A 16,762-nucleotide genomic window follows, 5' to 3' on the forward strand; every position below is an offset into this window, starting at 1 on the left:
CCACAAATATATCACACGTATCTAAAGACCTGGGGGACTCCCGGGTGGATCATTAGGTAAAGAATCCACCTGCAATGCAGGAGACTAGATTCCAGGATGGGGAAGATCCCCTGCAGGAGGGAATTGCAACCCACTCCAGTGTTCTTGCCTGGGAAATTTCACAAACAGAGGAGCCTGGTGGGCTACAGTGCATGGGGTCGCAAAGAGTCAGACATGACTGAAATGACTGAGTATGCACACATATAAAAGAACTAAATGGCAAACAGTCTGTTTTGTGTAAAGAAACAATTATTTGTTTCAAAGGACAATAAAAAGGAATAACAGCACACTGGCACTACTATATAAAACAACAGATTTCTATGGACTTTTTTTTTTTTTTTAATAAAGTCTGAATGGCTAACAAGCACACACATATATTCAGCCTCACAAAACAGAAAAAGACTCACCGACTTAAGAAACAAACTCACTGTTGCCAGGAGGAAGGGATAGTTAAGGGCTTTGGGAAGGTCGTGTACACATTGCTATATTTCAAATGGATAATCACTGAAAACCTATTGCATAGCACATGGAACTCTGCTCAATGTTATGTGTCAGCCTGGATGGGAGGGGGTTTTGAGGGAGAATGGATAAATGTATATGTATAGGTGAGTCCCTTCACTATTCACCTGAAACTATCACGATATTGTTAACTGGGTATACCTCAATACAAAATGCTTTTGGTGTTAAAAAAATAAAAAATCAAATTAAAAAGCAATTGCAAAGTGAAACTCATTAGCATACCTCTTCTCACCAATGAAATAAAGATTTTTTAATGTAAATGCCCAGTGTTGAGCAAAGAGATCCGGGTATATACATTTCATACTCTGCTCTTGCAGGGAAGTATCTGCAAGCATTCATTGGTCTAAATCTACCTTCTTTGAGTGGAAATATAGTCTAATATATTTCATCTTACAATTTAAAAAGTGGCCTCACTTCTCTGTATAATCTTCCATGAGTAATACCCTATTTGTCTACTCCTGTTGTTTATTGATCTATGGGTATTTATGATCTACTTTTCATAAAAGTATTTAATGTTTCCCTTTTATTCTTTTAATTGAACTCCCACTATTACCATTTAATTGTCAACATAGACAATTGCGTTTTGGAATGCAGTGTTCAATTTTATTTCTGACCATTATAAATAAATACATTAAATTATTAGGAAAGCCAACAAAAGACTGTAGTGATTTCTGGTACCTGTGTATGTTAGACTGCCTCACAGGTGACCTCAGGTTCATGTTCTTGGCTTCTCTCCTCACTGATCCTCTCCTGCAGTATCTGTGGAGCTCTCAGACTCACCTGCTCAGAAACTTTGAGAGAAGGCTTCTGTGTGGAAGTCCAAACTCTCCCCTAAATAGTTGATGATACAGCCCCAAGTTGTGTCTAAATACAAGACAACAAGAAGAGATCAAGTATGGGTTTCTCAGTGAGATTTAGGTCTGCAAAAGCAACAACTACATCCTGTCCAACCAAAGCGGCACAGGCTGAAGGACTGCAGCAGAGGAAATATCGACAGCTTCCTGTGTAGGCTCACTAAGCATGTTTATCCTTTGTTACTCTAAGTATGTGATTTCCCTTAAAGACACGGGGATGGACAGAATGGACTCTTTATTCTGCTGATTCTCTGTTCCTAAAAGACTGCATTATAAGTTAGGTGAATTCAGTTTTTATCACTCTTTCTCCTTTAACTATCCTGTTTCCAAAGCTCTAAGCCTCCCGGGACCTCATCACATCTTTGAGTTCATATTCTCTCAAAAGTGTAATATTGAGAAATTTGTCTTGACTGAGTCACATGGGTCTTCAAAGCTTTGATTGGTGGTGGGGACATAACCCTTGAAATTTCTAAAAATTGCTATTCATCTCATCAAAGACAAAGTAACTTTGTGTATATTTTTAATATAAAAATTGGGCATTATACTATTTGAATTCATGATAGTTTCCAAGCCAATAAGACATTTCCCAGTTATATCAGAAGTTATGAGCTATCATTTAGTCCCTCATTATGAAATGCTTGTAGTTATAAGAGATATATTTATATGTAGTTATGTACCATAACAAAACATAACAGGGAAGCCTGGTGTGCTGCAGACCAAGGGGTTGCAAATTGTGTGTCACAACTTAGACACTGAACAGCAACCAGAAGGGTTCACTGAAGCATGCCATTGTGTATGCTTGTAATAACAGAAACAGCAAAACAAGAGTTAAAGCGAGAGAAACAGATCCAGAGTTATCAAAATTAACCCTTCCAGGTTACAGGGTTACAGAAGGAGCAGATCTTAGATGAAGGGGTTCAACATGGGTGTGACCACAGTGTACATCACAGAGGCTATTGCACTTGAATGTGAGCTATGGGTAGCAGCAGAGCTAAGGTACAATCCTAGGCTTGTGCAATAAAACAAGGAGACAACTGAGAGTTGAGATGTACAGGTGGAAAATGCTTTATACTGCCCATGAGCAGAAAACTATTTTAGAATAAGAGTAAAGGATCCCAGCAAAAGGACCACTACCCAGTAGGAAAGTTGCAAGATAGATCATCATGTTATTAAGAAAAGTATCAGAACTGGCAAGTTGTATCACCTGATAGAGTTCACAGAAAAAGTGGGGAATTTCCAAATCTGGACAGAAGGACAATCACAACACCATTAAGCTGTGTAACAAGGAATACATGGCACTCACTACCCAGGGTACCAGATACAGTAGTTCACAGAGCCGAGGGCTCATGATGATTGTGTAGTGCAGGGGATGACAGATGGCCACAAACCGGTCACAGGCCATCACAGTCAGCAGGAAGTCATCTAATGTTGCAAAAAGTATGTAAAAATACATCTGGGCGATGCAGCCTTTGTAGGTTATGGCTTTTCTCTCAGTCTGAATATTCATCAGCATCTTTGGGATCGTGGTAGAGGTGAGACAGATGTCTACAAAAGACAGGTTGGAGACGAAGAAGTACATGGGGGTGTGGAATTGAGGGTCTGAGCACATGGCCAGGATGATGACCAGGTTTCCAAACACAGTTATCAGGTACATGGAGAGGAAATCCCAAATATGAGGGGCTATAGTTCTGGTGCCTCTGAGAATCTGAGAAGAAGACATTTAAAATTTTGTGTGTTGTTCCCTGGTTCCATCTTCTGGAGTTGACTACCAGGAGAAAGGAAAATAACATAATTACTTTTCAAACATATGGACATAAGTCACATATCTGAACTACTACAATATCTATTGTGACATCAAGAAACTGATTTTACTATTTTACGTATAGATAAGTTCTCTTTGAGAGTATGTGTACTAAACTACTTCAGCTGTGTCCGACTTTGTGCGAAGACCCCATGCAATGCAGCCTATGAGGTTCCTCTGTCCATGGTATTCTCCAGACAAAAATACTGGAGTGGGTTGTCATGCCCTCCTCCAGGGGATCTTCCTGACCCAGGAAGATCCTTAAACCCCAGTCTTAAGTCTCCTGCAGGTTCTTTACCAGCACCACCTGCTATATCCCCAATTTATCTGTGACTAGGGATTTTTGTCCCATTCTCAGCATAGTTACAAAAAGGTCATATATTCTACACAGCTTTAATGCAAAATTATTTCATGCATTTGAGAAATACATATTGAGTGCCAACATGATCCAAGCAATAAGTAGAGGTGATGAAAAACAAATCTCCCACAATTCAAGGATGCTGAGAGATAATGAGCAAATAAAGTATTATATAATATGTTAGGTGAAGACAGATGCTATGAAAAAAACAAAACCAGTTATGACGGAGAGAGTTGTAGGAGATGTTATTTTAAACTGAGTGTTCAGGTAAGGTAAGCAAACAGGAAGATATTTTTGCATTAGACTTCAAGAAAGAGAGGGAAGAATCTAGTACTGTATCAGGAGAAGGGAGTGCCTGCAGAGGGAACGGCCACTGCAAAGGATTAGAGGAAGATGCTGGTTCCACATGTTCAAACCCAAAAAGGAAGCCAGTGGGTCAGAGAATAAGAAAGAGAGGGAATGATTAGAGATGGTTTCAGGCACACTGAGGAGCAAGGTGGCCTCCCTGCTACAGCTGAACCTTCAGTCCACAGAGACTCCCTCCTTACATATTCTCTATTTTCTTGCAAAAATATCATGTGAATTAAAGTAGATGACATCCTTAGTAGTATACCATCTTTGACTGAATTCTTGCCTCTGTATTATAAGTCCCCTTATTATATAAGCCCAAGTGCCTCTGCTTGAAGAATTGTTCTCAATCCATAAGGTGTGAATTAACAAGAACTCCTGGACTATGTAACTCCATGCATTTCTCACCTATAATCAACATCCTTAGGCTATGAGTTCTGACATCTCAAGCTGGTCAAATCAGATTATCTTTCCTGTATAGAATGTATAAATGGTACTAGAAATTCCAGTTCATGAACTTCTAGTCGACCAATAAATTTGAGGTTCTTTTTCTACATGGCCACTTTCTTCTCTATATTTGAAAAATATTAAGAGTGTGAGAAAGAGAGAGGAGAAAAAAAATAGAGAGGAAAGTTAAATGGACCTTTGAATACTAGGGGAGAAAATTTCCAATAGCCCAAATGTATCCCGAGACAATACAGTGAAGAAAAGCTTCCTTGGTTTGGCAACATTCCAAATCCAGAGACATCTCCTTGATGCCCTGCTGGGAGCCAGCGTGAGGAACTCTGCCTGTGGCAAAGGTCATGAGGAAGGAGGCTCTGCATACGCAAAGGCGGGATCGAGCCTCAGGAGTTCCCCTGGAAATTCTCGAGCATCTACTCCCAAAACCAGAGTCTTCCTACTTTACTGCTTTGTGCTCTCACCTACACCTCTGACTTTATGGGGGGCTGTCCCCCACCACCTCTCTCTGAAAAAGAGATAAATTACAGCTCCAGTTAATAAGGTTCCTGGGCATGACAAGAGTGTTTTAGTTCACAACGGTGAGAGGCATGAGTTGTTCTAAACTGTCTGAATACAGATTCCTTTGAGCAGTTAAAAGATTGATTAGAAATTGTATTGGTGTAGGGTTTTTCTCTTGTTGGGCTGATGTCTGCTGCTAAGTTTCCATATCCCTTACCTGCTGTGTCCCTGACAGTGTATTGATTAATATAATTGATGTAAGTAGTATCTTTAATGTTTGTATCCTTGGACCCTGGAGTTAATTCTTTTTCTTGTTATAGCCCACCACACCTTTGCCCTATAGGAATGCAACTTTATCTAATGCTTTTGGAGGGTGGTGCCTGACCAATCACCTTTAGAGAAAAATAACTTTTCTGAAGAAAGGGTCTTAAAATGTTAACAGGCCTCTGGGCCAGAAATGATGCAAATCACCTAAACTTTTGCATATGATAAGTTTGCAGGAAGAAAGCCTGGCTTACTGCATGACTCTACCCCTTCCCCCCTTATCCTCTATGCATAACTTAAGGTATAAAAACTACTTTGGAAAATAAAGTGCGGGCCTTGTTCACCAAAACTTGGTCTCCCCATGTCATTCTTTCTCTCACCTTCTGGCTGAATTATTCAGCCTCTTTTCTCCACTGAGTTTCCTCACTGAGCTATCCTTATTTAACCACTCTTTATATTTAATGTTTAATTAAGCAATTGTTTCCTGATCCTTGCCGACGCTGTCCCCGCTTTGAATTCCCTGGATCCACCGGGGCTGGACCCCGGCAATGCCCAGGAAAAATAATAAAGAAAAAATTTTCTTTTCCAAGGACAGAAACAGTTATATCTTTATGATGTGAAAGAACTTGCAGATTGAATATCCTAAAAGAAAAATAAGCAAAAGGAATAAAGTAACAATTCAAAGCAGGAAACACAGAACACAACAAAAGTTGGAAATGTTTTATATGAAGCAGCAGAAGATTTCTTTTTTCCTTGAGGCTTATCCTTATTTGTCTACTCCTGCTGGTAAATATGGGCTTCCCTAATGACTTAGCAGGTAAAGAATCTGCTTGCAATGTAGGAGACACAGGAGATGCAGGTTCAATCTCTGAGTCAGGAACATCCCCTGGAGGAGGAAATGGGAACCCACTCCAATATTCTTGCCTGAAAAGTCCATTGGACAGAGGAGCCTGGTGGACTGTAGTCCAAAGGGTTGCAAAGAGCTGAAAATGATTGAATGACTAAGCATATGCATGCACATTAATAAATACAATTCATAGACCTACTGCCTAATTTTACTGAAAACATTTTATGTCTATCATTTCTTTTTTCTAATTGAACTTCCATTAACACTATTTAATTGTCAGCATCAACACTTGCATTTCTGAGTGCAATGTTCAGTTTATTTTTTAGACAATAAATAAATATACACTAAGATAAGGAAAGCCAGCAAACAACCACAGTGACCTCTGGGCTATGCTACAGTGGTCTTCAGGTGACCTTAGGTACAGGTTCCTGGCTTCCATCCTCTTTCACCCTCTCCTAAAGTGTCTGTTGAGCTCTTGGACTCATCTGTCTGCAAAATCTGAGAGCAAGCTTTCTACATAGAAGGAAAATGACTGACAATGCAGAACAAACTTTTGTCCACAAACAAGACAACAGGAATAATTCTTCTAGCCAGATACAGAGCTGCAAAAGCAAGGATCACATCCTAGTTAAACAGCTATGGCATAGGCCAAGGGGCTGCAGGACAGCAGGTATTTACATCTTCCTGTTGCTGCTGCTATTAAGTCACTTCAGTCGTGTCCAACTCTGTGCCACCCCATAGACAGCAGCCCACCAGGCTCGGCTGTCCCTGGGATTCTCCAGGCAAGAACACTGGAGTGGGTTGCCATTTCCTTCTCCAATGCATGAAAGTGAAAAGTGAAAGTGAAGTTTCTCAGTCATGTCCGACCCTTAGCGACCCCATGGACTGTGCAGCCTACCAGGTTCCTCCATCCATGGGATTTTCCAGGCAGGAGTACTGGAGTGGGTTGCCATTGCCTTTATGTCAGCTCATTAAACATGTTTTCCTACTGTGACTCCAATCTATAAGTATGGGACTTCCCTTGGAGACACTGGTCTGGGCAGAATGTTTTTTTTTTGTTTGTTTTTTTGTTTGTTTGTTTTTAGTGCTGATTCTCTGTTCCTAGAAGACTGCTTTATAAGTTAGGTGAATTAAGTTTTTACTACTCCTTCTCCAGTAATTCTCCTGCTTCCAAAGCTTTAAGCCTCCTAGCACCTCATCACATCCTTGAGTTCAAATTTTCTCAAAAGTGTATTACTGAGGATTTTTCTTAAATAGGTCACATGTGTCTTCAAATCTTTGATTTGTGGTGGGGACACAATCTCCAAAGTTTCTGGAAAGAACTATCCCTCTCCTCAAAAAGGGGGATAACTTTTCTCCTTTAGTATAAAATCTTGGGTATTATATTCCCTGGATTCATGATAGTTTTTCCAAGCCAATTGAGAGCTTTCTACTTACATCACAAGTTCAGAGCTGTCCTTTAGTCCTCAATACAAAATATTTGCAGTTATAAAAGGGATATTGAGCTGAAACTCCAGTACTTTGGCCACCTCATGTGAAGAGTTGACTCATTGGAAAAGATTCTGATGCTGGGAGGGATAGGGGGCAGGAGGAGAAGGGGACTACAGAGGATGAGATGGCTGGATGGCATCACTGACTCGATGGACATGAGTCTGAGTGAACTCCAGGAGTTGGTGATGGACAGGGAGACCTGGCGTGTTGCAATTCATTGGGTCACAAAGAGTCGGACACGACTGAGCGACTGAACTGAACTGAACGGAGCTATTATTATGACCCATAAACTAGATTATCAGGTTATGTGTATGCATGTCTTAGTCACTCAATCATATCTGACTCTTTGTGACCCCATGGACTGTGGCCTGCCAGGCTCCCCTGTCCATGGGATTTCCCAGGTAAGAATACTTGAGCTGCCATTCCCTTTGCAGGGGGTCATCCTGACCCAGGGATTGAACCCAGGTCTCCTGCTTACAGGCAGACTTTTTTTCCCATCTGAACCACCAGTGAAGCCCTTGGATATTATAGAAATTGTCAAATTTAATTTTAAAACCAGTGTATTCTATGAAATAGTGTTTTTATGAGCATCATTTTTCATTGTCAAAATAAGACTCAGTGGGACTTAATGTTTTATCCCAAGTAAGGGATGCAGTCTGATTGGAATCCCTCAGTTCTGGAACTCTGGGGCAGTGATTCAATCCGAGAATATTTAGTTTTTGGAATTATTTTACAGTATCTGAAAGGATGCTGCTAATGTTCTATAAACTATGGAACATGAGCAGCTTTAGTTGGAGAAGACTCTAAAGAGTCCCTTGGGCTGCAAGGAAGTCCAACCAGTCCATCCTAAAAGAAGTCAGTCCTGAATATTCATTGGGAGGACTGATGCTGAAGCTGAAACTCCAATACTTTGGCCACTTTATGTGAAGAACTGACTTCTTGGAAAAGATGCTGATGATGAGAAATATTGAAGGCAGGAGGAGAAGGGAACAACAGAGGATGAGATGGTTGGATGGCATCACCGACTTGATGGACATGAGTTTGACCAAGCTCCAGGATATGATGAGGGACAGGGAAGCCTGGCATGCTGCAGTCCATGGGTCACAAAGAGTCAGACACAACAGATTGACAGAACTGAACTGAACAGCACCCAATATAAACAATTATCCTGTTCCAAATCAACAGTAAGATGGTGAGAATCCCTATTCTAGATAAAAAATATTTCTAAATTCACTGTACATACAAATCACCAAGGTTTCTAGTTCAACGCAAACTCAGATTCACCAAGTCTCTTGTCGACCCAGAGACCCTGTTTCTGACAAGCTCCCAGGCATTGAAGCTTGTCCAGCTTGATGATGCAGGTCCAGGTCTGTGAATCATGCTTTGGTAGCAAGAAAGTGGTTCTGTGTTGGAGTCAGGTTAACACAGTTTTGGGCTTCCCTGGTGGCTCAGACAGTAAAGAATCTGCCTCCAATGCTGGAGACTTGGGTTTGATCCCTAGGTCAGGAAGATCCCCTGCAGGAGGACATGGCAACCCACTCCAGTATTCTTGCTTGGAGAGTTTCATGGACAGAGGAGATTGGTGGGCTACAGTTCATGGGGTCAAAAAGAATCGGACATGACTAATTCACTAACACTTTCACTATTCAGTTTAATCTTCTTCACCAAAAATATTTTATATATATAATTTTGAAAAAGTTTTTCACATGCTTTATAGGTGATTACACATAATGTATCATTTTAAACACAGCAACCAATCCTTTACCCTAATGATAATAGGATGTTTTCCCAAGAACACCAAAATCCATACTTTAGTGAATAGATACAGGGCATGAAAGTGAAATATTTTGCTTAGTAATACAAAGTGTAGTTTAAATTTTCTACCTATTGACTTTTCCCCCTTTCATATTAAGTAAATGTATTCAGGTGTGTTCTTCTGTGTAAACTCCACTTGGAAATCTGTAGTTGACTAACACTTGCCAGTAACTAGGGTAGGTACTGTGGACACCGGAAAATAAGAGAACAGGATCCTAAAGAGAAGAATAAATCTGAATAACCACCTCTAAAGCAAACTATAGGTTAAAGTCTCCATTGTCAAGAACACCAATTAAGGAAATAATTTACATAAGCAAATAAGGCAATAATTAAGGAATGGTGTATGCAAAATTAAAACTATAGTCAGTTTTCCTCCAATATAAAATTGCATAAAATACCTTGGCTAGTAAATGTAGCTTTTTTCCCCACTGTGGTGCTATTACTTATAACAATTCTTTCAGTAACACAGGAGAAAAAATATTTGGGATAATATGTATCATTTGAGAAGAAATAATTCTTAAGAAATCCATGTTATCCCATGAAAAAATGGGAATTGTAAATATTGTGAATCAAGTTTGGAGAATTTTTTGAGAAATTTCAAAATGGACAAAGGGGAAAATTGTTTATAAATCAGACAGAGAAAAAACATAAATGTGAGTTACTTCACTGCTATGAAGAATTTGAATCAAAGAAATGAAAATTTCAGGGAATAGAGGGAGTGAGCAATTTCTACTTCTACACTTTGATCAAAAAGTATCAAATTCTGGCTCAAATGCTTTGCATCCTGCAAAAGTGGGAACTTCTTTAATTCTATAACTGTTAGTCCTTTTATACCTGCCATTCCAAAGAATATTTTCAGAACCTTCTTTATGTCTTTGTACATTAGACTGCAGATCTGAAGGGGTTCGACATGGGTGTGAACACAGTGAACATCATCGAGGCAAATGCACTCAACTCTGAGCAGAAGGGTTTGTGGAGCAGCAAAGCTAAGGTACAAGCAAAGCTCATACAATAAAGCAAGGATAGAACTGAGAGGTGAGAGGCACAGGTGAAAAGCACTTTATACTTCTCCCAAGTTGATGGCATTACACGTATAGAGAAAACTTTCTTAGAATATGGATAAAGGATCTCAGGCAAGAGATCACCACTCAGGAATATTACAGTTTCAAAATACATCACCATGTCACTAAGAAAGGTATCACAATTGGCAAGTTGAACATCCTGTTTGATTTCACAGGAAAAGTGGAGGATTTCCAAAGTTGTACAGAAGGACAGTTGTGACCCTATTGATCTTTGTAGCCAGGAATACAGGACACTCATGTATCAAACACCAGAACCAGAAGTCCACAGAGCAGAAGGTTCAGAGTTATAGAATAGTGCAGGGGTTGACGGATGGCTATGAAGTGGTCATAGGCCTTTGTGGTCAGGAAAATGTTGTCCAAATCTACAAAGAGTGGCTGAATGTATAGTTATAGGTTATTATTTTGCCTTTTTTGGGATGGTGGTTAAGGTGAAATGTGTCTAAAAAGAACAAATTGAGAATAATCACATGGGTGTGCGGTAGTAGGAGTCAGAGACGGTGGCCAGGATGATGAGCAGTTTTTGTCTTTTAATTTATTTGGCTGCACAGGGTCGTAGTTGTGATGTATGAGATCTTCACTGCAACATGTGAGATTTTTAGTTGTGACCTGTGGGATCTAGTTTCCCAATCAGGAATCGAACCTTGAGCCCCTGCATTTGGGAGTGTGGAGTCTTAGCCACTGGACCATCAGGGAGCTCTCAAGATAAGCAGGTTTTCAAACACAGTGATCAGGTGCATGGACAGGAAACTCTCAAACATGAGGGACTGCAGTTTTGATTCATCTGATATTCAAGAGGAAGAAATTGTGAATTTGGGTATCATTTCCTGGTCCCATGGAGTCCTTACCAATGTTTGTTGATTTTTGTCTCTTTAACAATAGGCATTCTGACCAGTGGGAAATGTATCTCACTTGGTTTTGAATTCTAGTTCTCTGAAGATGTCAAAGCTCTTCTCATGAGCCTGTTGACCATCTGTATGTATTCCTTTTGGGGGAAGGGGGAGGCTATTGAAGGTCCTTTACCTGTCTTTAATTTGGTTATGTTTTTAATTAAGTTGGCTGAATTCTTTTTTTGAATAACAGTCCCTTATCGGATGTATAATGTGCAAATACATTTTCCCACAAGTAGGTTTCCTTTTAGATTTGTGGCTGGTTTCCTTCACTGCAGAGCTTTTTTGTTTGACATAGTTCTGTTTATTTTTACCTTTATATTTCTTGCCTGGAGAAATATAGCCCCCCCCCCCAAATATTTCTAAAACTGAAGTTAAGGTGCTACTGCCTACGTTTTATTTTATGATTTTTAATGTTTCAGACCTCACATTTAAGTATTTAACCTATGTTGAGTTTATCTTTGTATGTAATGTGATAGAGTGGTTCAGTTGCATTCTTTTCCCTGAAGTTGTCCAGTTCCGAAAATATTCTTCTTCATTTTGTGATTGTTACCAATGAAGTAGCTACAGTTATTTTTAATGCTTTTTCCTTTAAGCATTGTACTTTAATTGTTAACAACCTTGTCTGATATACAGTTTCAATTTTCTGGTTCTATCTATCACCTTATTCAGTCTTCGGGTACTTTTGTTTTTTTCATTTTAAATAGAAGACAGCATTTCAATATTGCTTATGAAATAGTTCTGAGTGTTGAACTCCAACAGCTTTTCTTTATCTGTGAGATAACCTTTCTTTCTCTCATATCAGAAGGATAACTTTTCTGGATATTTTGGTAGAAAAGTTTTTGTATAACAATATTATAAGTAAGATATTTCATTGACATGATGAGAAATTTGCTCATAGCCTAATGATGATACCTTTGTAGGTTACTCTTATTTTTTTCTGGCTGTCTATAACATTCTTGTTTGCCATCACCTTGCTGGGAGAATCCTGAAAATGGTGGGCTCTATTGCCCCATCCAGGGTGACCAAGGTTGAGGGCTACACCATCTGTACTGCCTGGCTCTCTGTGGCTCTAGATGTTGCTGTATCCAGGAGGCCAGGGTCATGTGTACCACCTCCACTGATGCTACCAGTTCCTTCTGGGGCAATAGGCTCAATTGCCTTAGCTGTGTGGCTGAAACCAGGATCACTGCCTCTGTTGTTCTCCCAGTTCCATCTCCTCTAGGTGAAAAAACCATTCACCCTCAGATGTACAACAGTGTGTATCTCTTGTGCCCTGACATGTTGGGTAGAAAAACTTTGTTTAGTTATGGATGTTTTACTAGTTGTAGATTGAAGAGGTGAGACACAGGGAGCATCTTCTGCCACCATGATGCTGACATCACCAATGATATGTTTCCCACAAGTTGCAAGATTAAAATACACACATAAGTGGAGTAGACTATCATATATTAGTGAAGAAAGAATTGCCACATGGCTGCATACAACCTCCTGGATGAGCTTTTGTAGAGTTGTAATGTATAAAATTACAAGTGCATGTAGACTTATGAGGAGCCCAGAAGTGATCAGAACAATTCAATATTAAATCTCACTTGATAATAAAGACATTACATTCAAACATTTACTATTAGGGTGAGTGGTTATGCAGCAATAACTGAGTAAAATATAAAATTATACAGAATTGAGGGCAATTATAATAATTTTCTCATTCTATGCATTTATTCTGATATTTAAAGATAGTATTCAACATTCCTGCCTTTGAATTTTATTACAGAAAATGGTGTTAAAAAATACTCCATCGCAGTTTCCTCCCTGTTAAGCAGTAGATTGGTAGATGTGTTTGGTTGCATAAATTGTGACCTGACTCACATGACTGGATAGGCGATCAAGTTCTCTAGTGAGTCACCTTTGATCGTGAGATGCACATACATATACATACATAAAGAGTTGACTCTTGAGTAATGCAGGGGTTGGGGCAATGACACCCTGTGCAGTTGAAAATCTGCTTATAACACTGCAATCAATGCTCCTTATCCACAGTTCCATATTCTATGATTCAATCAACTCTCTTTTAAAATTATATAAATTTCATTAGATTTCACTTGTACTTTTTTTTATATGAGTAATTCATCTCATAACTATTCTTTCAGGAAAACAAGGCAAAAATTACTTGGGATGATATATGTCATTTAAGAAGAAATTCTTCCTCATGTTACTCCATAAAAAATGAGAACGTCCAAATATTTCATATCCAAAGTTTGGAGAATTTTGAAATAGAAAAAAAACAAAACTTTTAAAAAATACCTATATAATAGACTGAGAAGAAAACTTAATAAAGTGAGTCACTGGATTTGTATAGAGAGCTTGAATTAAAATAAAATGGATATTCCAAGAAACAGAGAGGAGTGAATTTTATTACACAATGGACTGGTTGCATTGTGTCCTGCATCTGGTTGCAGGACTATTTTCTGTGAAATCAAGGGTAGTTCATCACCCCCAGGGCAATTGACTGCTTTGTGACTGCCATCCCATTGAATCTCTTCAGAGTTCTCTTTATGTCTTTCTTGCTCAGAAAGCAGATAAGGGGGTTCAGCATGGGTGTGGTTGTGATGAACAAATAAATTATGCAGAAAAAAAATGATAAACTTTTGTTTCATATTTGACTGTCTAATGAAATTGTGGAAATGGCTTCGGTTGCCAAGTTGGTACTTTTTCCCAGAGAAATAGTACAACTCATGATTTTTCTTTTAGTAAACTGAAAAATAAATTGTTCAATATAAAACATTTCACCTCAGAAGAAATTATTCTCAAGGAATGCATGAAGAATCATGAGGTAAATGGGAATTTCCATATATTCCACTTAAGTCTGCAAATCAATTTGTGGAAGTAGAAAAATGACAAAGGAAAAAAGATAGCAAATAGCATAAAGGTTAGTCAAGAGAGCTAGTTAACTTGTATAAAGAAGTTGAAATGAAATAAATGGACATATCAGGCAGTAAATTGAAGGAGCAAGTGCTCTTTTAACAATCTGATCAGAAAATCACAATTTTAGCCTCAAAGGCATTGCTTCTTGCAAAAATCAACACTTCTTCTGCCTCAACACAATTGGTTCTAATATAGTTGCCATCCTTAAGAATTTTCTCAGAGCCCTCTTTATGTCTTTATTCCTCAGACTGTAGATGAAGGGGTTCAGCACGGGTGTGACCACAGTGTACATCACCGAGGCTGTTACACTTGAATGTGAATTGTGGGTAACAGCAGGGGTAAAGTACACTCCTAAGGCTGTACAATAAAATAAGGAGACAACCGAGACGTGAGATGCACAGGTGGAAAATGCTTTATACTTCCCCTGAGCTGATGAGATTCTATGTATGGAGGAAACTATCCTAGAGTATGAGTAACATATCCCAGCAAATGGACCACCACCCAACAGCCCAACTGCAAAGTACATCATGGTTTTATTTAGAAAGGTGTCAGAACAGGCAAGTTGGATCACCTCTTTGAATTCACAGAAGAAGTGGGGGATTTCCAAGACTGTACAGAAAGACAGGCACAGGGCCAGTGAAGTTTGTAACAAGGAATTCAGGGCACCTATCATCCAGGACACCAGAACCAGCAGTGCACACAGCCAGGCGTTCATGATGACTGTGTAGTGCAGTGGGTGACAGATAGCAACATACCGGTCATAGGACATGACGGTCAGGAGGAAGTCATCCAACTGTACAAATAGTAGGAAAAAATATATCTGAGTGAAGCAGTCTTCATAGGAAATGACTTTGCTTTGTGTTTGTATATTCACCAGCATCTTGGGGATGGTGGTGGAGATGAAACAGATGTCTACAAAGGACAGGTTGGAGAGGAAGAAGTACATGGGGGTGTGGAGGTGGGAGTCTGAGATGATGGCCAGGATGATAAGAAGATTTCCAACCACAGTAATCAGGTACAAGGAGAGGAAAAGCCCAAATAGGAGGCGCTGCAGTGCTGGTTCCTCTGAAAATCCCAGAAGAATAAATTCTGAAATTTGTGTTTTGTTGCCCGGTAACATATTTTGGTGGTCACTATTAGGAAACAAAAAAAGAACATGATTAATTTTTGCACATGTGGGCATTAATATAGTGAAAAGCTGTAAATTACACATTTTTATAGTATTCAAGGTATCTTCTATGACATCTGTGATTAGAAATTCATGTTTCACACTCAGGCTTTTAGACAACAGCTCATGTATTACCCAGTTTAAATGCAAAATTCTTCCACACATTTGAGAAATTTATGTTGCATACTTACTATCTTCTGGGGTGAATGTATAGGATGCTAAGAACAAAACTCCCTACAGTCCAATAGTGAATAAAAATATAATTTAATAAATACAAAAACACATTGCCATGTCTTATAGTGAAAGATGCTGTGGAAAAAAATCACTCTATAAAATAGAGTACATGGAAAAACAAAGCAGGTATAAGACAGGGGCTTCCCTTGTAGCTCAGTTGGTAAAGATTTGGCCTGCAACTCAGGAGACTTCGGTTTGATCCCTGGGTCAGGAAGATCCCCTGGAGAAGGAAATGGCAACCCACTCCAGTATTATTGCTTGGAGAATCCCATGGACAGAGGAGCCTGGAGGGTCCTCTGGGGTTGCAAGACTGTGGGGTCACAAGAGTCAGACACTACTTAGCTACTTTGACTTATAAGATAGAGTGGAGGTGTTATGATTTACTGGGAGCTCAGGGAGACCTCAAACAAGGAGAAATTTGAACAGAGACCTGATGGAAGACAAAGTGAGATATTGTGTTATCTGGGAGAGGAGAGTGCGAAGAGTCAGTGCGAAGTCACTGAGGGTGGGACTTGTTTCAAATAGTCAAGGCTCAAAGGAAGCCAAAGTGTCCAGGGGAATGAGCAAGGGGAGTAAAGGAGATGACATCAAAGGATGCTGATGACCTCCCTGCTGTTGCCAAAACTGCAAGACACAAAGAGTCCCTCATGCATATGTTCTTCCTTTCACATTTTTGTTTTGCTTTAAAATTTAAATTGATTCCTTTGAATAGAAACAGATCCTTATTTTCATCTTCTGGGTAACACTTTTGTGTCTGTCTTTTACAGGTCACATTTTGGAGTAGATAAACTTAAGTACCACTGCCCAGAGAACTGCTCATTCCCCACGAAACAATCTCACACAAATAGAGCACTTGATTACTTACTGGGCTTATTACTCCCTGTGTGTCCATGCTAAGTTGCTTCCATCCTGTCTGACTCTTTGTGACTCTATGGACTGTAGCCCAAGGCTCCTCTGTCCGTGGGATTTCCCAGGCAAGAATACTGGAGTGGGTTGTCATTTCCTTCTCCAAGGGATCTTCCTAATTCAGGGATTGAACCTGAGGCTCCTGCATTGCAGGCAGCTTCTTTACCATTGAGCCACCATGGAAGCCCCATCACTCCCTAGTTCTCAACTCCAGCCACAATGATTAGGAAAGGAATAATACAAAGCAAGTTGTCAACATCAAAG

General features: G+C 39.5%; 1 protein-coding gene and 2 pseudogenes across 1 annotated transcript; all 3 read right to left on the bottom strand.

Moving 5' to 3' along the window:
• Positions 2,316–3,164, bottom strand: OR7A146P (olfactory receptor family 7 subfamily A member 146, pseudogene; annotated as a pseudogene).
• OR7W1P (olfactory receptor family 7 subfamily W member 1, pseudogene) lies at positions 10,138–10,895 on the bottom strand (annotated as a pseudogene).
• OR7A84 (olfactory receptor family 7 subfamily A member 84) lies at positions 14,345–15,340 on the bottom strand. The gene has a single exon (XM_002688669.2). It carries the CDS (start codon positions 15,308–15,310, stop codon positions 14,345–14,347), a length of 966 nt encoding a protein of 321 aa, XP_002688715.1. The 5' UTR covers positions 15,311–15,340.
• Positions 15,341–16,762: the final 1,422 nt, after the last annotated feature.

Source organism: Bos taurus, chromosome 7, assembly GCF_002263795.3.
Source record: "Bos taurus isolate L1 Dominette 01449 registration number 42190680 breed Hereford chromosome 7, ARS-UCD2.0, whole genome shotgun sequence".
NCBI lineage: Eukaryota > Metazoa > Chordata > Mammalia > Artiodactyla > Bovidae > Bos > Bos taurus.